General features: G+C 39.3%; 1 protein-coding gene across 1 annotated transcript; it reads left to right on the top strand.

The window, feature by feature from the left end:
* The first annotated feature begins 3,631 nt into the window (after positions 1 to 3,631).
* Positions 3,632 to 23,247, top strand: WDR1 (WD repeat domain 1). The gene is made up of 15 exons (XM_088056834.1): positions 3,632 to 3,787; positions 4,060 to 4,181; positions 8,266 to 8,356; positions 11,157 to 11,304; positions 12,712 to 12,892; positions 14,660 to 14,737; positions 15,405 to 15,485; positions 15,604 to 15,837; positions 16,659 to 16,748; positions 17,615 to 17,769; positions 18,409 to 18,496; positions 19,551 to 19,661; positions 20,142 to 20,315; positions 21,426 to 21,570; positions 21,856 to 23,247. The coding sequence occupies exons 1-15, from the start codon at positions 3,772 to 3,774 to the stop codon at positions 21,963 to 21,965; spliced, it is 1,824 nt and encodes a 607-aa protein (XP_087912960.1). The 5' UTR covers positions 3,632 to 3,771; the 3' UTR covers positions 21,966 to 23,247.
* Positions 23,248 to 24,542: the final 1,295 nt, after the last annotated feature.

Here is a 24,542-nt window from a genome sequence, read left to right as displayed (position 1 = left end):
CCAAGGTTTAGCACTGTAACAACTGAAGCTAATCTAAAACTGTATTGCTTATTTTGCAATCTTCTTGCACTCATTTAACAGTCCTGTGAAAAAGGCCAGTATTTAATTGAAAACGAACCTGCCAACTCTTTCATTTGGTTTGGCCCAGTTCAGGTCTCAGATGTAGGAACAGGAATTGAGAAACATGAATGCCAGTATCTGGGCAAGGGATGCTAGAATAAGGAATGACCTGGGGAATCGAGTGCAGGATTACAGCAGCCCAGAATAACATTATTTTAAACTCAAGAGAATTTGATCTTCAGCATCTGGAACAAATTCTGATCCTACAAAGGTCAGTGGAAACAGAATTTTGTACCAATTCTTAAAATGTTTTATTTTTGTATATTGAATTATCATGTTGTCATAGTATTTTTATGAAGATAGTAACTCAAGCTATTGTATTTTTTATCTTTCAGTGTATTTCAGTATACCAGGGTCAGAAATTATTCACCACAGTTTGTCTTTTATCATTGAATTGATGATCAGCATTCTGACACCGACTCCACACAAATCTGGCTAGAACTAAAATTAAGTGTTAAGCGTTAAAAAAGTACTTATATTGCTGGTATTTGTAATAAATATTTTATTAAATTTATATATAATTTCTAAAGAACCTACATATTCACAATTGGTGCATTATAAAATGTCGTAATAGCAGCAGCTATGGATGTGTAAGATTAATTCTCATTTCAAACTTCTTGTGCCATTTCTGTTTGACTATCTGGGGGTAGATTTCACCATTTTGACTTCAAAACAGGGAGAAACAATTGCTGCAGCCTGGGAGAAAAAAAAAACAAAAACAAAAAACCCAAATCACATCATAAAGACCTATTTTTCTTAAATTCCTTTTAGAAAATCTGATGGCTACTCAGGATCAGACAAAACTTGTATATAAATGCAATGCTATGCTAAGTGATGTGGAAATACCAAAAGACTGTGAAATACTTTCTAAGGAGCTGTTAACACGTGCCTCAGGCTATACTGCTGAGTTGCAAATTTAAGGGGCGTGTTTTCATCAGTATTCAAGTCACCTCTTAGTCAGCAAAGAACGGTAAAAGCTAAAAAACCGTGAAAAGTTGCTATGAATTTAAGAAATTCCATGTGCTGAGAGCTTGGCTACCGCTCTGAAGTGCAGCTGTAAGTTCACACATCTCCCTTATATAAACTTGCATTTTTTCTGGCCCAGAGCCTTAGGCATAACTTTAGTATTCAGCTCCCAATATGTGAACATCTTTGATATCACGTTAATAGTAAATACCTACAGGCCTGGAGAATGGAGCCTTCTGGAATAGAAATCAATCATTACATGTTTCACAAGCCATATATGTATCTCTGATCCACTAGGTAAATAATAAGAAGAAAACAATAACATGAACATTCTCTGAATCAACCTCTGTATGATGTCCATGACATCACTATGTAATCACTGCTACGAAGATGAAGCACTCTTGAAAAAGATGCAGAGGAACCAGGTTTTCCAAATAACTGGTAAATGTCTTAATGCACATCCAGTGGCAGGCCAAGGATAGCAGATTTTTTCATCTCCTCAGGTACATCAATGCCAAGTGGCATTGCAGAGATATCCCAACTCAGTCATTCAAGAGAAGAGCTGTAGGGCATCTGGGAGCAGTAACTATTCCTAATAAATCTGCAGCCAAATATGAGCCTGCTGTGGTTCCCCAAGAGGCTTAGCACTTGCAACTTCAGCTTGCTGAAGATCTCTGTTCAAAAAAACCCAAGACTTAAAGCACAAGGACAATTGTGGAAATGAGAAAAAATTCCTAAGGCTTGCCAACCAAGTAATTAAAAATGCTTTGACTTTTGCATAAAATATTAATAATAAATAATAGATACATAAAGATTCATGTATTTCTAAAATATACAAAGAGGTGAAAAAAAAACAAACTGGTTTCATATGGATGACTTCATTTTTAATGGGCATATGGCAATTTCTGAAGGAAAATACAGCTCTTTGAACACTGAATAAGGGGAAAATCAAAATACATTTAACACAGAAGTGAAAAATATAGAAACCTCTTGCAACAATCCCAGTGTAGTTGAGTGCAGCCTTTACTGCTCCTTGAGCAGAACGACTGCATATGCCAACTCAGTACAGATTCTTGAGAAATTCCAGCATCCTTTCATTCTGAAGTGCTTACCTCTCTCTGCATGAAAGGCTTTACACCCCTGCACTGCAATACTGATTCTTCCTGCATTTGAGAATCCAAAGCTGTTTCCCAACCTGTTCTCCCAGCCCCCAAAGGAGAATCCCACAGGGCTCTCCCATGCCTGTTTTACAGGTCAGTGAGCCAAGAGCACACCAAAAGCTTTGCTCTTTTTATATTCTGTATTCATATGGTGGGCAAGGCAGTCCTGTCATACCCATCTATCCTGATGCTTTTTTCCTGTTTTATAGGAAAAACTCACTCACTTTACAAATTAAACAAGCTAAAGGGACAAAAGCACAAAGTAGCACATATTCCAGGGGTTTCTGCCAATTAGATACAAACATTTTGCCTTGCTGTGTCATGCAGAGCTGATCATACACGTGATTTATATTAATAGCATTGGAAGGAAAATTAAATTTATCCAAAGTTATATAGGAAACACAAAGGGCTGTACGTGGTTCAGCTTAACCTAAACAGACATCCAACTTGGCCTCAGGGGACAACTCAGGTGATAAATTAGCAGTTTGTAAAGCACCTCAGCAGCATGTGGAGTTGAATGGCATAAGACTGTAGGATATTATAACTGTAAATATGTAAGGGATGAAGATACGACTGATCTTAAAGGAAATACTGACTCTGTGCAGGAATTGCCTTCCCAAAAGTTCCGTAAGAGGAGGAACACGGGGACCTGCATAGCCTCTCCCGCAGGAGGTGACTACGGCGACTCAATCCCTGCTGATAAGGACGACGGTTCCCCAGCACAACCAAAGCTCTGTCGCCGCAGTAGCGTAGGGCACATTCCCGGGATCCCACCAGCGACCGCCGGGGCCGAGCCCACACAGGGGCCGCGTTTAGGGCGAGAGCCACGGTGCAGAGCGGCGCCGGGAAAGGGCCGGCAGCGGCCGCGGGGGGGCTCGCCCCGGGCTGTTCCTCTGCACACCCGCGGAGCCTGCCCCTGCCGCCGCGCCCGTCCCCTCGGGATCCCCGCGGATGTCCCCCCTTCCCGCCCGGTGTTCCCGGGATCCCCGCGGATGTCCCCCCTTCCCGCCCGGTGTTCCCGGGACAGGGCGGTGCCGGCGCGCCCAGCCCCGCCCGCCGCGGTCCCGCCGCCGCGCACGCGCAGGCACCGCCCCGCGCACGCACCCGGGAGTGCAGCGGCGGGGAGCGGCCCCCGCGCAGGCGCGGCGCGGCCGAGGCCGGTCAGAGCCGCCGAGTGGCGCCCGCCCGGCCCCGGCCCGGCCTGGCCCGCCCTGCGCGCAGCTCCCCGCGGGGCGGGGCCGCCTCCGAGGCCGCCCCAGCGCGGCCCCGCCGGGCCCGGCCGAGCCCACGGCATTTCCGGGGGAGGGCGCGCGGCGCGGGCTGGCGGGGAGCGGCGCGGCGCGAGCAGAGTTGACTATATATGGTCAAAGGCAGCGGAGAGCGGCGCGCGGCGCGGGCGCTTCCTGGTTCGCGCCGCGGGGCCGAGCGGGGCTGAGCGGCGGCAGCGGAGCCACAGAGCCCGGCCCGGCCGCGCCCGCCGCCCTTCCCTGGCCCTGCCTGCCGCCGCCGTAACAAGTGGGCGAAGATGCCGTACGAGATCAGTAAGCTGGCGGGGGCGGCGAGGTGCCGGGCGGGGAGCGGGGGCCCCGCGGGCTGCGGGCCCTCGTGCGGCCCCGCGGGACGGCGCGGAGCCGGCGGCGCCTCCGAGCCCGCTGACAGCAACAAGTGCCGGCGGCTGCCGGCAGGGCGTGTGCCCGTAGCGGGGAGGCATTAAGCGCCTTCCTTTTATTTTGATTTTTAAAAAATTCATTTATTATTATTTTTATTATTATTAATTTTCTTTTTATCCCCTTTCTCCCTTTATTTTTCACAGAAAAAGTGTTTGCCAGCCTTCCGCAGGTTGAACGAGGCGTTTCCAAAATTATTGGAGGTGATCCTAAGGGCAACAATTTTCTTTACACCAATGGAAAATGTGTCGTCATCAGAAACGTTGATGTAATGTATCTTGATTTATTTTGGTTTCTAGTGTAAAGCTTTCTCTAAGTTGAATTTTGTCTCCTTGCCCTTCCTTTAGCAGCCGGTGCTTCATTCAGTCTTGGTGCTTTCAATCGAGGTCACAGATCCGTGATCAGCAGCAGGGGAATAAGTAGAGTGCATGACTCAGGCATAAAAAACATAGGCAGCGACTGTAAAAACATGTAGAAAATCTCGGTAAAATGCGCAATTCTTTCCCTCTCCGCATGTAAACTGAGCTTAAGAGATGAGAGACTGGTATATTCTGGTTGGCCCTGTTTATCTTCTTAGGTATCATTATTATGAAGTTGATTGCTGTGTTTGCCTAATAAATGAGTTCTTCCCTCTTCGCTGTTTTGGACCTGTAGCCTGTCAGGGAAACATTTAAATACTTGCAAACCTGAATCTTTAAATCTTCAGCTTCTTTTCCCCCACCCAGCCCCAGCTCTAGGAATCAAAACAGTTATGAGCTGCTGGACTCCATCACTAGCTGGGTGCAAGTTTTCAGCCCTGCTCACAGGGAATTTTGCTCATCGATTAAATATTAGAATGCCCCAGTTAATGTTTTCAGTAGTGTGGAGGTTTGTGTTTGCTTTTTTCCTCTGGTGCTAACTAAAGAAATGTTAACAGAGTTATTTGAATGATTTATTTTTAAAGATGGCATCCCTTTGAAAAGTGCGGAGGAAATGTTACATGTTTAGGCCATTGTTTTGCTACTGTTTTTTTAAAAAGTAAATTTATTCGAAGTAATTGCTTGTTTTATGGAAATTAAATTCTCCCATAGATTTACTTTGCTCCTGCAGATTTGGCCTGCACCAGGAAGAGCTATAGGGGGAGGGGCAAGACATACCTCTCTGGAATTCTTAGGTCTCCACAACAATGGATTTTTTTGTGGCTGCTTCTGTAAATCACCTTTGTAAACTGAGCTGTTTTCTCACCACCCCCACTATATTCAGACATTTCTTCATTGTTGTGCCGTAATAGATAAGTGCTACTAATAACTTAATTCCTTGCAGATTTCTTGATTGCTATCAGTTAAAATTCATCCACTTAAAACCAAAAGTAAGCTCTCACTCTGGATTCATAGTGTCGGCATAGTGTCTTTGTAATAGTGTTTTGCTCTTGGTATCAAGAAAAGTTCAAGTTTCTGAAACCAGAAGCCCCAGTTAAACCCTGTAATGACACACAGTGTGATGAGAGAAGAGGGAAAAGCCACTCTGCTTACGTTACAGTTTCTGACCAAGTCGTGAGTGCTGACCTTCTCCCTTCCACTGTCATTAATGCTCTTCTGACCCTATTTTGGAGGTTTAATTGGAAGAAAGCAATTTGCTTTACCTGAATGAGCTCACTGAAGATTAGCCCAGTCCAAACGTGAGCCCCAGCATGAGCTGGAGGGTGTAGGAGACATGGTGACCTGAGAACAGGCGAGGAGGGATTGTGGGAGTTCAAGCTGTTTAAACTCTCAAGGGAAGGTGAGAATGGAAGTCACAAATCCTTCAGTTTTATGGTGCAGTTCATGCTGACCCGACTGACAAGGGGAGTTTGCTGCTGTTAATAATTGACAGGTGACTACAGAATATATTGTAGCAATAACACAAAAAAATGACCAAAGCCTCTGCTGTGGTTCTTGTGCTGGAGAATGTTGCAGCTTGTAACCTAACTTGTAAGTGTTGCTGCTGAAGCCGAATAGGTCCCAGGAACACAGCTCGAGGTGTGGTGAAAGGAAGAGAGAGCTTTTTTTTTTCCAGGATTTATAGGTTTCTGACCACGGCCAGGGATTGGATGGTCAGGATAACACTTTCTCACTTCACTGGCTGTGAGAGATGTCCATCACAAGATGTGTATCAGAAAGAATGTACACATATCTATGTTTACAGTTACTGTCCTGGGAAAGTCTTTAGAAACTATGTCAGCAAGCTCAAAAAGCTGAGTTTTCAGGGCAACATGTAAGTGTGTCCACTCTTAGTTAAGAGCTGTTCCGTCTTTGCCTGATACAGAAACCTCTCTAATAGTTTGCAGCAACAAAATGAAATGCTGGGGATCTGTGTGTAATCCCTTTATGAGCAGTTCTCCAATGGATGGTTGTGCTCTAATTAAAAAAAAAAACAGGTCATCAAAATGCAGTGATCACCTTTCTCCTTAAGTCTAAAGCTATCTAGCATTTGCTAATCAGATGAATATAGCATTCAGGGTTAATGCTTGATCTTTGAGCGTGATCTAGAGACTTCCTTAAGCAAGAAGTAGTTCTAGAGCAATGCTGGAAAGGCTCTGTGAGAAAGACTAGTGATATTTTTAAGGTTTCATACTTCATTAATATTTTATCTTCATGGGTCTAAGACTACTTTGACGCTTGGAACTGAAACTGCTCACTTTCATATGTGGTGGCTCTGGTTTCAGTGTTTGAAATAAGCCACATAAGCTTGCTGCTGGTTTAATCTAGGTACTACATTTATCCCAGCTCACACTATAATTTTCTCCTTAAATATCTTTTTAGAAGTATTTTTTGGGGGGGTTGGGCTTGATAAAAAAAAAGCAAGTTAGAAAACTTACTTTACAAGCAGAAATAATACTATTCAATAAATAATGTACAGTTTGACAGCCCTAACTTATTACCTGGTTTCTGGAATCTACTTGCCATATCTTGAGTCTTTATCTTTCATTTAACCCTTTAAGCTGGTCTCTCAGTTTAGTTTCCTGGACTCTTGGAGATTCTTGCTGTAAAATAACACCTCTCATGCCATTAATAACAACATGTGGGGGGATTTGAGCTCCCTGAACATGTAGGTGATGCAGATATAGAATAGGGAAAACATCTTGTCTTGCTCAGGTGAAATCCAGCTGGACACAAAATGAAGAGGGATGTGCATGCTGTAAGTGCAGATGGTTATGGCTTAAGTAGAGCTGCAATGCACTCAAGCAATGCATAAAAGCAGGAATGAAAAAAAAAGCTCCTTTTTGCATGAGCAGGCTGTATTCTGCTCCTGAGATGTAACAGTACTGCAACAGCAAGAACTCTTGTGAGCAGGAGACTGCTTTCTGACACAGAGCGGGTGTTTTAGTTTTCACTGATTGGATGGCTGAGTCATACCGTAACATCAGGTGGTTTTCTGGTTTGATTGAATAAATCTGTATTAATTATAGCAGTTAAAATGGAATTTTGTTTTGATCATATGAGTCAAGTTTCTGGAGCTGGAACAAGCCTGTTAAATGGTAGAAAAATGTTTCTAAAGAGTCGTGTATTACTTTTGTAGCATACACACACTATAACTGAGAGGGGTGCAGAATGACTTTTTGATACAACTAATTTGAAAGCAGTTTTTTGCCTTGATGTCATCCTTTTTTGATTTTTGTGGTGCCTCTATTGTATAACACTACTGATTTACTGAGACACAGAGTTCATTTTATTGTCCAACCTGAAACATCTGAAGACATAGTTTAGACTGAGGAGAAAATTATGATGAAGTGGCAGTGAATTTCTTTCAGAATTCCTGTACAACTCTTCATACCAGGCTTTTAAAGCAGATGGCAATTATCAAGAAAGAGCAAGCCTAGCACATCTCATTGGTTATTGAATGATTTTGGGTACATGGTGATGATTAACAGCCATGTGTTATGGTTGACTGCAGGCTTAAGTTTCATACTTGACTACAGTAGAATTTTAGATGTGTGCAGTAAAGCACAGCTCATATTTAGTATTCCACTTGGGTAACTGCTTTATCCCTGGGCTAGCCCCAAAAAAGGAGAGCCTGATGCTTGGCCTGTTATTTTGGAGTGTTTTTCTATTGTTTGGCAGGTATTGGAGAAGAAAGGGTCATTAAGAGGAAATTATTTTTTTTGTCAGTTGTTAGAAAGTACTGTTTTGCTTCAGTGGTAGCCGCAGTGTTCTGCAATGTCTGCTGCACTTCTCACTTTTAGACAATTGCTTAATTTAAGCTGGAAAGCAGGGTTTCAGAGAAGGGAGTGCAGGGAGAAATTATGAATTTTATTGTTGAATTTCTGATTTCATTCCTTTGAAAAGGAGGAGGTACAACTTTGTAACTTTTTTTTTTCCCCCCCTTTAAAATAGAATCCTGCAATTGCTGACATCTACACTGAGCATGCCCACCAGGTTGTAGTTGCCAAGTATGCTCCCAGTGGATTCTACATAGCCTCTGGAGGTAAAGTATCCGTGCTGTTAAAGTTACAAATTTTAGCAGGCAAAACAGTAGTAACACTTCCTGTGTGCATGGAATATGCAGTCAGTGGGATGTGCTTCGATGGAATTACGTACACATCTCTGAAGGAGAAATTATTTATGTCCTTGTTCCTCTAACCTTTTTCTCAAGGCAGTGAGCTTAGTGACATTCTTGGTCTTTTAAAAATGTGTTATTTTAATAAAGAAAGAGCCTGGAAATGAACCCTAAATACTTAGTGTGATGAAGACTTGTGTAACTATAACGGAGTGAAAAGTTATTTTTGAAATACAGGACTATTGTTTGTGATGTTCATAAACTTTGATACTTTATGGGCAGGGTAGGGGTTCTAAAACAGTGTGTGCTCCTTTCTTTTCCCTTCTTCTTGACCAAATTTGGCAACATTTATGACTTTTGTTACTTTTTAACCTGAGCTAAAAAAAGCTTTCCTTGGCAAGTTAGCAGGGAAAGAGGCTGAGTCTCAGTTTCTGTATAATGCATATGAATCAATAGTCTGAGGATGTGTAACATGAATTTTTACAGTCTGAATTTCCCATATTACAGCAGTTTTTGACTACTAAAGAACTGAACAAACCCTCTTTATTAGAAGCTTGCATCACATAATCGAGTTTTTTTTCAGGAGGACTGGTACACAATGAAGAATATTGATAAATATAATACTGGAACTTGTATTCTTGCAAAGATTTGCAGCTAATATATAGATTTTTTTAAAAAAATGTTTGCCATTGACAATTAGAAGTGCTTTAGAAGCAAGTAATGTGCCCAAATACAGAGATATTTTCTGTGCAATATATCTGAAAAGAAATCATTCTGAATATGAGCCCTTTAGAAAGGTAGCACAGATTCCTGCAAAGGTCTTAGTAGAACAGGAGTTTCTCTTTCAGCAATTCCAAGGGAACTGTATTTTTTAAAATGTAAAATGTCCTATCCTTCTTGCTTTCCTTCATATCAGAAAGTTATATTAGAATAAGTATTTTTGAAGTACTGGGGAACCTTTAAGAACACTGATAGCAGAGCTGGTTGTTTGGGGTTTTTTTCCCCTTTTCTCACATTCTTGTCTGAAAGGGACCACAGCCAAGATTTTCTTGGCTCAGTCTTGTGTATGGACCATGTGTCAAATTGAATACCCTCTTAAAACCCAGTTTGCATTCTATATTCTACAAACTTGATGCTCTAGGTTTGTGTAGCACTTAATACTCAGAAGAACTATCTAATTTTTTCTTGTAGTCTCTTTGATTTCTAGTCTTTTGTAAAAGAACAGTAATAGATACTGTGCTAGGGAAGTATTTGGTTGTTTTTTCTCAGAATTTTTGTCATACCCAAGTGAAAGAGTTTAGGTTGCAATATTTCCCTTAAAAAGTGTCTTCTGTATGTCATTTATAAATAGTTTTGTGATACTGCTGAGCATGGGGTCTGAGAATAGATGACCAGGCTGTTTAAGCTGTTTCTAAGTATAACATGTAAGATTCATTTCTCTGTCTATAAATCTGCATTAGCCATGCAGCCTGCATTAATATTTCGTGTGCTTCATGAGACAGACCTTTGGCAATATGTGTTTGGCTTTTATGGTAATTTCTCTTACTGCAGATGTAGTAATGGGAGATACAGAGCTTTAACTCTGCAGTATCTTATTAATAGATGGAGGAAACAATTAGATTGTAAAGTCTGCATTAAAAGTCTGCTTCAAGAACAAATTCTCTCTATAAAATTCTCATGATGTCCTTTTAGCAGAAGTGAATGGCCATGTCCCAAAGATTCAGGGTGGCTGTATGTTTAAATTTAATTGTAAAGATGCACCAATAAATGGTGAACAGGATTTAAGCATTCTGCTGAGTTGAAAGATGCACATTTTAGCATGTGGTTTATTCTAAAACAGTGGCTTTTTTTGAAGGGTACAATACACACAGACTTTGCTGTGTGGGTTTCATTAGAGATGTGTAAATTTGTCTGTGTATAGAACAATTCCTCCGGTTACAATCCTGTACCACAGTAATTGCTCTGAACAGCTCTTGGATTTTACAATACTCAGTGGAAACAGTGAGCCAGGGAGCTTTCATTGTCTTAAGTCTTAAATTGTTAACTGCTTGTGCCATGTCTGCAGCTTTTGACATTACTGTTCCTGAATATTCTGTTGCACTCCTGTCTAGTATTCCAGATAGTGCAGGCATCCACACCATTAAGTGTGTACATGCTTCTGTATAGAAAAAGCACACTGACGTGCATGAATTGAGTTCTGTGGACAGAAACCTCTTTGTATGTCTACATATGACTGGTATTTGTATGCAAAACAGGTCTTCTTTGAAGGTACAAATTGTAGTGCATCAACCACTGTCCACTGGGCTGCTCTCTTTTTGTAGGTGTAGGGTGGCTTATTCCTAGTGAGGTGTCTTGTAGCTGCTGGGCAGGGGAGCTGGGCTGGCTTGTTCTTTGTGTAACAGATACTTAACACATACCAGCTGATAACATTAAAGTTTCTACTCTTACTGTGCAGCTTTTTCACATGTCTGCAAATGTTTTCTCCTTCTGTTGTATTTGGTACTGCATGAATTGAATTGTAATATCTGGTTAAAAACCTAATTTGTTGAAATGGATATAGTCTTCACCGTTCCTAAGTAAAGGGATTTGTAGTAATTGTAATAGGGTAAGGTAGTAGGTCCATAGTACAAGTGTTCAGTTTAGCTGAAAATCTGTACTCTGGCAGATTGATGAGTCATGTGACTGAGTCATGCTGGAACAATAGTTATATTCTATTTTATTATGGCAGATGTCTCTGGAAAGCTGAGAATCTGGGATACCACACAGAAGGAACACCTGCTGAAGTATGAGTATCAGCCATTTGCAGGAAAAATAAAGGACCTTGCATGGACTGAAGACAGCAAGAGAATTGCTGTGGTTGGAGAAGGAAGGGAAAAGTGAGTAATTCTTTTGTGTTGGTGTGTGTTTATACATACATACATGCATTTACTGTAAACTTCTACATTCTAACAAAGCAAGTTCCTTGCAGAAAGCTTTTAAAATTCTTCAGTGGAATGAAGTCATTGCTTTTTCCCTGTCTTGACTTCAAGTTGTGAGGCTCTGCAGCAAGATTTTCTACACACTGTTTGACAGCTGAAAATTAGTTGGAAAATACAGTTCTGTTACAATTGCTTAGTTTAAAAATTGTATGGGACTTGTTTCTTAGAGGTAGGTGGGTATTACATTCAAGGATAGTTGTTTGATTGGATTTTTTGTCAAATTCTAATAAGGGTAGGAAGAGGAAGACAAGATATTTTTCCCCTCTTCCTTCACTTGTTGGACTCCTGGTCTAATTCAATTGATTGAATAAGAGTTTAAAAAAAAAAAAGTATCTCAATTTTCTCATTTGGCAACATAGTTACATTTTTAGGCTTTATTATGGAAGTTTAATGAAAGGACAGCAAGCAGTTGTCTTTTACCTGACTAACTGAGATGCCCAGATAGGTTTGTGTCCTCCATTTAATGTTCAAAGACTGTCAGAACTTCTAAAGCAGAGTCCAGACCACATAGTCTTATGCCTAAAGGGATGAAAAGCATCGTGTGGTGCTGTTCCCTAGTCCCTTGGACCATTGTTTAATCCCTGTACTGTGTCCTTGAAAGAGACTCTCTATCCTCCATTGCTCCATCTGCCCCTGGGTAGATACGATGTGAGTTTGCTCTCCTTCAAAAACCTGGCCAGCTTCCTGTTCTGTGGATGCACTTTCAGTCTGGAATATTGTTGAAGGGATTCTAAAGAAGGCCTTTCAAATAGCAATGCTCTGGCAGTTTAGTGCCTAGGTATTGATTATACTGAGGTTTCTTTTTAAGGTGATTTAGTGTAAGAACTCTCAAAAATGCTTTTAAAATTCTTATTCCTTAAATCTTTAAGGAATAATATTTGTAAAAGTGGTGATACCCAATCTAGGCTAAATAAATAATTGTGATCCAGTGCCATTGTTATCCTAGCTCTCTCCAGTCTGTTGTGGCTAGGCAGATGGAGTAATTTACTGCTTTCTTTTATAAGCCTTAATGAGGAATAAATCTTGTATTAGTGAGGAATATACATTGGATCTCTGAATTTTAGAAGCTTTATATACAAAATCTGATTGTTTGTCCCCTTCAACAAAAGTCTCCTATTAAAGATTAGAATCTCTCACCAGCAAGATCTCAAATAGCCTTCAGGGAACTATGATGCGCTTGCATGAGATTAATGAGATGACCTAATTTCTTTTCTTTGAGTGCACTCAAATCTGCAGTTTGCAGATGTTAAAGGAGTTAATGTACGTTTAACTTTTATGAATTGTAGTTATTGTGTGCTTTTCTAGATTTGGAGCAGTGTTCCTGTGGGATAGTGGCTCTTCTGTTGGTGAGATTACTGGGCACAATAAAGTGATCAATAGTGTGGACATTAAGCAAACAAGACCATATCGTCTGGCAACTGGCAGTGATGACAACTGTGCTGCTTTCTTTGAGGGACCGCCATTCAAGTTCAAGTTTACACTAAGCGTGAGTTTGAGTTTAGATGTGGCTCTGTTGAACTGTGCAGTTTCCAACAAGCTTGCAGGTCTCATCACAACCAGCTGTTAAAACAAGTTCACTTCCCCCCCTTTGAAGAATAGCTGGTGTCAAGTGGGTTTCTTAAAACCAAGTGTAACCAAATGTTCATCTCAGGACAAAAAAACCAAAGTAAATGATTGGTTAAAAAGAGAATCTGAAACACTTTTTCCAATATTCTTTTTTCATTGTCACTAAGCTATGGAAGGGATAAAGAAGGCTGTTTTATTGGTTCTGTTGATGCTTTCAGAGCTCTGTTTCCCAGTGTAGATGTGTGTAGAATTTCTTAAAGCTTTCCAAGGTGCACAATTCAAGAAATCTGGTGATTTTAATGGAATTTTCCCATCCATAAAGAGTGCACAAATCTGAAATCCCAGGGACACTTAGAAAGGGTGAGAGTTGATGTTTGAAAGCATAACTTGATTTCATGGAATGGGTATGTAATGTGTGTGGTCAGTCTTCTGCTTCTACATTCCTTTTAACTTAGTTTCTTATTCTACTTGTTACAATCTCTTAAATTAAACAAAGGCTGGAACTACCACAGTGAAGGTGTATTCATTGCTGCATAAGGCCAAAGAAAATAAAAAGCCACCAGCATCTGCAGCTGTTTTGATGGCAGGAGATCTCTTGCCTCAAACTATTGTGAAGATATTGGATGTTATTGCAATAGTAGATGCAAAATATTTAGTTTGTATTTTAGTTTTAAAAACAGTGTAGTAAGCCTTTTATTTTCTTACACATGAGCCTTGAGTAGTCTTCATATGCTGACTTTAGTAAGGATTCCATTCCAATTCTAGAATAGGAATTGTTTTGAGCTCTGCAATCCAATGAAGTGATGTAGTTGCCTAATATATTTCTGAACTTAAGCTGATACTTGCATTTTGCTAAGCTGGTTCTTTTGGAACTCTGAAGTCCAAATTGCTTACCAGTGCTGCTTAGACTGGTATGTGATGCAGTCTTCCTTTTAAAGTGATAGTTGGGTTGATATGTGGGATTCTGGTATGGGTTGTTGTATGGTTTAGATTAGAGCCTGCAGTATCACTGGCGTGAAAAAAAAGTATAGTTGAAGAAAGTAGGTTAGAACCTGCCTTCCATAATACTAAAAATAGTCTTCCAAATCTCTCTGCATGGGAGCTTTGGCCTCATTGTGGTGCTTCCCTATTTAACGTGTGTTTTCTAGTTTGCATGGTTTGAATAGTCTCCTACTTGTAAATAGTCTATTTGGGGAGCATACATCAGTCTTGCCTCATTGCTTCACAGAACTATCACTAATGCAGTCTCCCAGAAATGGAATAATGGAATTTCAGTAAAATAATAACTTATCCCTCATGCCTGTGCATTTTTTTTTTTCAATGGGACGTATAAAGTACTCTTGTGTGTATAAAACTCACTGGGGAAGAATCTTGTTTTTGCATGTAGGCTGCATCTGACTTTTTTTACTACTTACCCCTGCAACTGGGTAATCATTCTCCTGGTATGCACTGAGTTGTTTTAACTACATCAGTAATGGTGTCAGTGTCTTCCCTGGACTGTCCTTGGTCCCCATGATTCTCTTCAGATAGCGGCTAAACTTGCCTCCTAGAAATTTCCTACAGCAAGCATCTCCTATACAGCTAATTTATGGTTCACATATAAGACAACTTCATTGTTACTAGATTGTCTTCTATGTAAAATGGTCTTTTCTTTTTTTGTTTGCCAATTCTTACGTTTTTTCTACAGGACCATACACGGTTTGTGAACTGTGTGAGGTTTTCTCCTGATGGGAACAGATTTGCTACAGCTAGTGCAGATGGGCAGGTAAAAAACAAGGAACTCTTTATATTGATTTCATCATGACAAGATTTTCTTGTGCATTTTTGGTATAGGATTAGTTTTGTAAAATCCGTGTTGCTTCTTTTTAATGCCACGAGTTTAAACTTTTAACTATCCTCCTGTAAATCTATAATAACTGATAAGTGGTAACTATTTTTACTATTCTTACTCAGGTTTTTTCCCTATTCCATCTCCCTAGCATACTCCTACAGGTTATTTTGGCAGGAACATGTTGGACTTTTGGAATATGTATGTTATGATCCTGAGAGGTCTAGCTGAAATACAGAATTTCATAGATAGCAACCCAGCTCCATGTGTGCTCCCTACTGGTAAGGGTAGGTTGACAATGAGTCATTTACCATGAGTAACTTGCCCTTCTCAGAGGGCAGACTCCCATGACAGCTGTGATAAGCAGCTGTCATCACAGCAGGAGTTAAAACTGTAACATCTCCCAGAATTTCAAATGTCTGGAAGTACAGGAGACTTGCTGTGATTATTTACAATTTTCATCTCAGTCATTTAGTCTTAGTTATTCAGTGCAGCATAGCTTGTGCCCCTCCTTAAAAAGGAGTCTGGTGTACCAAAGTGTCAGATACTGTATGGGTTTTTTCCTATTACTGCTTTAAGTTGTATTTCTGTGTGCTTTTTTAAGATTTTTGTCTATGATGGGAAGACTGGAGAGAAAGTGTGCGCTCTTGGTGGAGGCAAAGCACACGATGGAGGTATTTATGCCGTAAGTATCACTTCATTTGTGCAAATGATCCATAGTGTTTCATTACCCAGTTAATGAACTGCAAAGTCTTGGATTAATAAATGCATTTACTGTCTTGTGGTGACATTTGTTTTTACAGATTAGTTGGAGCCCTGACAGTAGTCAGTTGCTTTCTGCTTCTGGAGATAAAACTGCTAAAATCTGGGATGTTGGTGCTAATTCTATTGTAAATACTTTTAACATGGGATCAAACGTGTTGGATCAGCAGCTGGGTTGCTTGTGGCAGAAAGAGCATTTACTGACTATCTCCCTGTCTGGCTATATCAATTATTTGGACAAGAACAATCCAAATAAGCCTTTACGTGTCATAAAGGTAGGTTAAAGTTCTGTTACTTTATGAGTTTGTGCAATAAACGACTCAGTGATTGACGCTGTCAAGGTGGAATAGTAGCTATTGAAAAACAGCTTTGTTAAATTAGCATTGCCAAATGAGTTATGTGTGACTTTCTTGAAGTCATATGGATTAAGAAGTTGCTATTTACATGTGTGAGACTGTGCTTTGTGAAAATTCCCAGACTGATGATTTAATTTTAATTAATGTTATCAACTTATTTTTTGTTGCAGCTTTTAAGCATTCTTGAGATGAGAAAAGAAATAGAGCATAGATAGAAAACTACCAGTGATGTCTCATTCTTCCAGAACTCTAGTGTATTGTAGACAAGGTGATTAGGGTTCCCTTGCAGTCGAACTTTAATTTTAGGATTTAAAGAGTTCACTGACACAAGACTCTCTCTCGTGGGAGCTTAAATTTTTACATGAACTAGAAACAACGTCCCAGATTTTTGCCATCTCTGCTATAATTCTGGAAGTTGGTGTGGGTACATGACCATATTTAGTCCTCTTCCCTGAATCATAAAGTGCCTGAAAAGCAGTGATAAAAAGACTACAAAAGTATTTTGGCTCATCAGGCTAATAAGGACATCCACGGTGCTTATTGTTTCTCATCAAGGACATGGCAATAGCAGTGCTATAACAGTTAGGTGACTGCACTGTAAAATTGTGGTTTTTATACTGGGTGACTTTTAATGCTTGTGAATAACATGTTATTTTCTGAATAACCTATCATTCTTTGCAAATAGGTATATGTATGTGTTAAAAATTGCTCATCAGTAATTATTTATGTCCCATTCACAGGGTCATAGTAAATCAATTCAGTGTCTTACGGTGCACAAAAATGGTGGAAAGTCCTATATTTACTCTGGAAGTAATGATGGTCATATTAATATCCTTTAAATAATAGTGATACTTGTTCTAGTCTTAAAGTCTGAGAATTCATTAGGAGAGGTGAAAAAAAGCTTTGCCAAAGACAGTTTATTGTACACAAGTGAATATTTTGTCTGCAGTTTATTTTGCTTTCCTCTAATAACTATTTTACTAGCTGCCGCCACACTTTCCTGCTAAATATAAGCCAGCTCTTAATTTTCAGTTGTTGCTTCTTCATGATAGGTAGCTTGAGAGTATGGAGGAGCAAGTAAATATATAAATCAGCCTCTTGTAACATCCAGAAACAGCAATACATATTTTCCACTTATGACAGAATATGCAGAAAGTTACATTTCCAGCATTCTGAAGCTTATAGTTGCAACTGCAGTCCTTTGTCATGCCTTTAAAATGGTGTCATGTTGGCATAAACCCTTATAAATATGGGTCCTGTTTCTTTTCAGACCTGTAATATAGTGTGAGTAGTTAACACTGATGTTACCATATAATATGGGGGAAAAGCCAGTGTTACAAAGGTTTCTAACTACTTTAAAAACTATTTCTAGTCTCAGACCTAATGCTTATTATTCCAGTATTTGCTACTGTTTCTGGTAGGCCATTTAACTCATTACAGGACATCAGAGTTTAACTTAATAATTATTATTAGGTTATCCATGGAGCTTGTAGAGTCTCCATTCTAGAGTTACTCAAAACCTTACGGAACCCTGCAGCTTGTTGTAGATGACACCAATTTAAACAGCAGGTTGGACTAAATCTCAAGAGGCCCCTTCTATCTAACCTTAGCTGTTCTGTCAATTATTTAACTTTTTATGGTGTGGAATCTGACTTCACCAGTATCTTCAAATGTTCCTTAATTCTATTATGCACATTATTGGGATTCTGAAACTGGAGAGAATGATGGCTTTTCTGGGAAAGGCCACACAAACCAGGTTTCTAGAATGGCAGTGGATGAAATGGACCAGCTGGTCACCTGCAGTATGGATGACACTGTGCGCTATACCAACCTCAGCAAGAGAGATTACAGGTTAGTTAAAATGTTACCTTTTATTGCAGTATAATTATTTTACAGCAAGAATGTTTCTGATTTTATATGGTAAATATAAATGCTGGAGTTTATTTAGATTTTGTTGCCATGGAAACTGTGGAAATGATTGCAGTACCAACCTTTTCCTTTTTTCTGACATTGAGAAATGCATCCCAGGCTTTTCAATTTGTTTTATCCTTTCCATGGGTCAGATGGAGACCTGTCTTGTATTGGGTGACTTAGTTAGGGGCTGTAGGACAGGTGTCTGCTTTGTGATTTGTAGATACCTAGGGATAGCGAAGATAAATGTGGTTAGGAGGAGTGTGACACAGCTGTTTCTTCATGGAAACCAGAATTTAAAGAATCCTGTTAAGATAATCTAGTTAGTTTAAAAATTAAACTGTAGTATAGTAGCATTGACTTTCATTTCAAAGATGTACTACCTGATTGAGATAGTAAAACTTTAAACACAACAGTAGGAAATTTTGCAGATTAATAGATAAGAAAATTAATTTTTGCATGTTCTTGATGATTAGTGAGTGATTATTTGAATGGGCAATTTAAAATAATGGTAGACATGGAATAATTTCTTCCCTCTTTGTCTTTCCTGCTTCTCCACCTTGGCACATCCTCTTCCAGTGGTCAGGATGCTGTGAAAATGGATGTTCAGCCAAAATGTTTAGCTGTGGGTCCTGGTGGTTACACTGTAGTTTTATGCATTGGACAAGTAAGTATTAACGTGTGGATTAGAGACTATTGCTGTGTTAATAATGCCATGTATGGTAACATTTACTGTGGGATTACCTTACACATCTGTAGAATTTCCTAATTAGACCTATAGGGAACATAATTCAGCAGGATACTTGATAGCCATGTCTTTTTGCATCCTGTACCAATTTCACATTTATGTACAGGTCTAAATTTCAGACAGTCCCTTGTGCGGATGCATCTGTATTTGTTATCAACACAGCTTTGTGCTGGAGGATTAAACCTCAGAGTCGTGCTCTTGCCAGATCTGTTCAGTGACACGATTTTGGCAAAAGGATATTTTTCTCATGGTGTTTTTTTTGGTTTTGGGGGTTTTTTTTGGGTTTTTTTTGGGTTTTTTTTGCAATTAATCCAACTAACCAATTAACTATTGCTGTTGTACAGCATAAGCAGCTCTAGCTTGCTTGCCACTGGTATGCAGAGCACGGAAAATGGGAGACATCGCACCAAGTCTCTCTTGTATCAAAACATTATTAACTTCCTATGATTTATGCTTTCTGTGTGGGTGCTGGCATTGTGTTTGGGACATTTGATAGTGTTGTCCAAACCTGTTCTCATGTGAGTTAATCCCAGTTAACCATAGCATAGAACTAGTAGGAAATAGCCTTTAAAGTTTAACACCACAGCATTAACTTGCTACTAATTTGGTCCTGTCTCCCTCCCTTTAACTATGGACCAGGAAGGGAGTAAACATTGCTAAAAATACTGGTTTGTGCATGTTTATTTCATGTTCAAGCCAAGTGAAGTAAAGCTGAAGGCAGTGAAGAATGCCCTGCACTGTGTAATTTAGAACACATGAATACTGCAGTACAGCAGGTTAGTCACCACATGTAGGCATTTCTTAAATTTTTATTTTTTTTTTAAGAATGAAACTGTTCCCTTAAGATGAGAATACAATAAACTTCTGAGCAACCAAAGGGGATTTGTATTTATGACTAAGAAATGTGGCTTAGTAATAGTTTTATTAGGTACTTTGAAGAGAAGTGTCTTAGTTTTTGGTTTTCTACTTACAGATTGTCTTGATGAAAGACAAGAAAAAGTGTTTTGCAGTTGATGACCTTGGATATGAACCAGAAGCTGTAGCCATTCACCCTGCAGGAAGTACAGCAGCAGTGGGAGGAGCGGTAAGGTTGCACTTCCTAAAATTGTACTGCTTTGAACACTGGAGCAAGTAGCAGAAGCATTTAATAGTAGTAAGTGTGTTGTGTTGAGAAATGGTAGGTGAAAATTTTTAACAGCATCACTATTGTTAAAGTAAACTGTGTATTTGGTATTTCTGGGCTTTCATTCACCGGGTTCCACCACAATTGTGATCTAAAGTCTATCTCACTTCTTTTTGAATTGAATCTTCTTTTCTGTATTTTCTGTTTTGAAATTGCCAAATTGTTTTTACACAGTGTGTTCTTGAAGTAGGCAAATTCTAGAAAAGGGGTTTATTTACACACTGGTTGGATTGTAGCCAGCATAAATGACATTTTACAGGTTATCTAAACCTTTTCTTAACATAAGCACTACTAGACCAAATTAATGCAAAAAATTTCAGAGCTCTTTCTATTGTAAAATTATTCTTCTACCTTTTCTCCTTCATTGCTATTAATTTGCAGGATGGGAATGTCCATTTGTATTCAATCCAAGGAACCTCTTTGAAAAGTGATGATAAGACTTTGGAAGCTAAAGGTCCTGTTACTGACCTGGCATATTCTCACGATGGTGCCTTTCTTGCAGTCTGTGATGCAAACAAAGTTGTCACTGTCTTTAGTGTTGCTGATGGCTACACGGTAAGAATTGTTGTAGTGAGAGTTGTCTTTGTTTAAAAGCAAATTGTCTGACAGCTCATGTCTAAATCTGTTGTAGTGAAGTACGTTGTAGCTGCTGAGGTTTAATTGTAAATCATTGCTGTAAATTTGATGTTTCTGTGACTGTTTACCTGCTATTTTGGGCTAGTACTGTCGTTTATACATAGCAGTTTATGTGAACCCTCCAGACTGTAAAAAAAGTTGAGGAAATGTGCAGCATAGGTTGGCTGCTGGGAAGGCACTGAAGCCCATCTAATAACAAATGCATATTTAAAAAAGGGATGGAGATGAATTTCCACAGACTAGCAGTAAAGTACAAAACGTTCCTTTGGTTCTCCTGAACCACTAGTTCGTTGCTTAGTTGTTTTTTAAAGGAAATAACAAAATAGATGCCATGTCTGTTTGAGAACTTGTGTGCATTTTTATAAAATGGTCAAGAATGTAGGCTCAGTTTGATAAGAACCGTGCAGTACAATAAAATTCAATGAAGTAAATAAAGCAGATTGGCAATAAGATTCTGCTGGCTCTGGCACACAGTTCCATGGTAAAGACTAAGCTATGACAGGAATATGTTAGGACAGGGAATCTTTCTGTATCTGCCAATCTACTGTCATGTAACCAAAAATAAAAAAATGGCAGTTTCCACTTTTCAGCCCAAGCAGTCAATGTGTATCAGCCTATAAACTCCTTAAACTTTGTCTGAAACAACACTGAAGTAAAAAGGCAGGATGGTATTCCACAAAAAACATTCAATTTTTTACATAAAAATTTAAGTAATTTTGCCTTGAGAAACATCTGTGGGGATTATTTTAGAAGCCTCTAAATTGCATATGCACTTAACAGATCAAGCTTTCATAGAAAAATGTCTTAGTAGGCTGATAAAATACAAACCCCTTTTGTAAAAAAAACACTAAGTATTTAAATAAATCACATGAGATGAAGCCACCACTTGATTTGCTTTGTGCATCTGCACCTGAGATGTACATTGTCTGGAGTCTTGCAGTAGCATGTTCAGATGCTGCACATTGAAAGCTCATTCTTGAAGTAGCTTTAACTACTGGAATAACCCTGGTCTCCCTAATTTTCAAATAGGAGCATAATGTCTTCTATGGACACCATGCAAAAGTTGTTTGTATTGCATGGTCACCAGACAATGAACACTTTGCTTCTGGAGGCATGGACATGATGGTATATGTTTGGACTGTGAGTGATCCAGAGACCAGAGTCAAGATACCAGGTATGTTTTCTTCAACATAATACTTTTGAAAGATTCTAGTAGTTCTTGAAATCCAGCACTGTTTTATAGGCTAATGGTAAGCAGGCTTTGAATGTTCCCAGAGTAATTTAGCCTTTATTTTAATCTGTATCTAGCCACACTAGCTGGAAATATTCTGTTATTTTTGTAGTTACTTTTAAAATCCAGTACTAGTATTTAATGCAGCTCAAAATCATATTTGGAATGTGCTGAAGTTGTCAACCCAGCATTCCTAATTCTTTTCTGTTACTTTGCACTGCAATACAGATGCCCACAGACTACATCATGTCAGCGGCTTGGCATGGTTGGATGAACATACTCTGGTAACAACATCCCACGATGCTTCTGTTAAAGAGTGGTCTATCTCCTACAATTGAAATAAACCCCCTCTTTGGAAGGACCTAATCAGGGACTAGAACTACTGCAGTGGAACATAGTACTTCTCTTTAAAAATCTGTATTGGCCTCTGGGTCTGCTGTCATATCCTCATATCTTTACAGGGTGTTCATATCTGTAATTAAATGTACTTTGAAAGCTTTAGCGAGTAACAGTTTGCACATGAAAAGCACTTAAATTATGTCTGGAGCTTAACCTTTGTGCTGAACATTCCAGAGGCAACAGCCAAACAAGTTGGTGTGCAAGGTTCAGGCGCAAAAGATTCCAACTCAATCAGTTGTACTTTTCTAACCAAGAAACATAAGACTGTACAACATGAGAGTAATACTTCTCATTTTTTCTAATTACAGAACATTTCTGTACTAACAGTCATAGTAAGAGTATTTAGTTGTGGTCTGAAACCAATCAAGCTGTGTGCAGCTACTGTATATTGCTTTGCTTCTCTATACTGCACCAAACTGTTGCCTCAGATTTTCTCCTCCAGATAAGAAGATGGGGTACATACATAATAAACTTTTTATGTATTTCATGTCAAATCTTTGTGGTTTATTTTAAGGTGGAAGTGTGGGATTTTAATGTACTTACTGTTGTGGGTATAATGTTTACAAATAATCATTGTGGCAACTTGTTGCTTCAGAAACACAATTGTTGCTTTCATGAATTAAGACTGTCTCGTCATTTCAGTGTCAGAGAAAGAAATCATACTGTTTCAAAGATTAAAGATATTTTCTGTTTGAAGGAGGACAAGCATGTTATTGTTTAAAAAAATGCAGTACTTCTACCACCTTTTGGAAAATACAGGAATTAAACAAAGTGAAGTGTTGTTATGACTTGAAGTGATTTTTGAGAAGATGGTGTTTGCTCAGTAAGTTTTATGCCTTTGCATGTGCAGAACAGTTGCATGAAAGCGTTACCTCATGCGAAGAGATCCCGATGTTGTGTTTAGTTCCCTTCTCACACTCCACAGTATGTTTAAGTGATTTGAAGCTAGCAGTCCAACAAGGGTGGAGGAGGACACTCTGATGCAAAGTAGTAGGAAGATTTGTTACCACCTCTGATGGCCAAAAAGAGTTGTTGCTGTCTAGAACCTTGGAAGACTTATAAAAAATATTTTCTCTGCTAAATCTCTACCACCACCACCACCTTTCCAGTTGTCTTTGGGTTTTATTAAGCTTTCTGTGTGGACTCGTGTGGTTTTTTTTACCAATCATATTTCTAATGACACTAATTATACAGCAAATAAAATGCTTTTGCTGCTTCTCATACTGTGGCCTATTGCTCAATTGCTGAAAAAAAATTGCCTTGCAAAAATGAAATGTTGATGAAACATGTGTTGAAAAGGAAACATGTTGATTTCTTTTTAGGAGTGGTGATCATAATGTCTCCTAGCCTACAACCCAACATCTACAGTGGAACAGTTGCATGGATTTTTCTTTTTTTTTCTTCTTCTTCTAAGAAGTGGGATATTTGGCACCATGGTTTCTTTGTGTTTACTGTGTCTCTCTTACCAGTTTTTCATGTTTTTCTTGCTAACAATGCAAGGACAAGAGAAGTTTTGGAAAAGGGTGCATTTGATTTTTTTCATAAGATCCAAACGAATGGTTTTCTGTGTCTACCCCCTAAAAGTTGTTCTGCTGTTGTACAGGGACTGGCATAGCAAGCAATTCATCCATTGTTCCTGGGTTTGACGTGGAAGAGTTGCAATTGAATCTGATCAGTGGGTTCCTGTGGTAGTTGAGTCCCTGTCATTTAACTAATTGTGAATGGGAGGGGAAAAGGAGTTAAGCAGTTACCAGAGCTTGTGCACTATGCCTGAAAGGTGTAGAATGAGCTATTTTTTGATTCCTCAAAGACCTTGTAGTACTGGTCCTGTGAACTGCCTGTTAGCCAGAAACCCTGCATGGAGATGTGTGTTTGGATGACAGTGAGGGTGACTGCTCGTGCTTCAGCTTCCACTGGATTTGTTTATTGGCATATGGCCTGAGCTAATTCCTTAAGACCTTAATATGGTCTTTGTAGTTGGCTAGGAAATCCTGACTAAAAAACTGAAAATGTATTCTGCTATTGGACAGAATGTCATAACAGAGGTTCATTGTTGATCCAGTGTACACACACCACAAACTGATCTAAGGACTCTGGCTGTACTGCTCTGAATCAGGCCCCTACATTACTTGTGTTTGCCCCAGACTGCAAATGTGCTACAGTCAAACCCCTTGGCCTGCCCTTGAACAGAGAAACAGGAAAAAAAGACAGGGTTGTCTGTATAGATTATAGTGACTTCAAAAGGAAATAGTGATATTTGACATGAATGTGAAATCAGGCTCAGAGGATGCAAATTAAAAAAAAAACCAAACAGAAAAACCAGCAAACAACCCCACACCTTAAAAAAACCTCAAAGCACCTTATATGTTGCTATCTTAAGAGTTGTATTTTATTGTTAGTTCAAACCCTGTTCAAACATAACTGCTCAATCTCCCTTATTCTTGAAGGCTTCTGTTTTAAACATGAATATGCTTTTGAGCTCCTCCAGGCAGTTACTGGAAAGCTGGTTTCACTTC

The sequence above is a fragment of the Pseudopodoces humilis genome, chromosome 6, assembly GCF_049639895.1.
Source record: "Pseudopodoces humilis isolate 2021_Gansu_Grassland_sample_001 chromosome 6, ASM4963989v1, whole genome shotgun sequence".
NCBI lineage: Eukaryota > Metazoa > Chordata > Aves > Passeriformes > Paridae > Pseudopodoces > Pseudopodoces humilis.
This window is presented reverse-complemented; position numbering and strand designations above follow the sequence as displayed.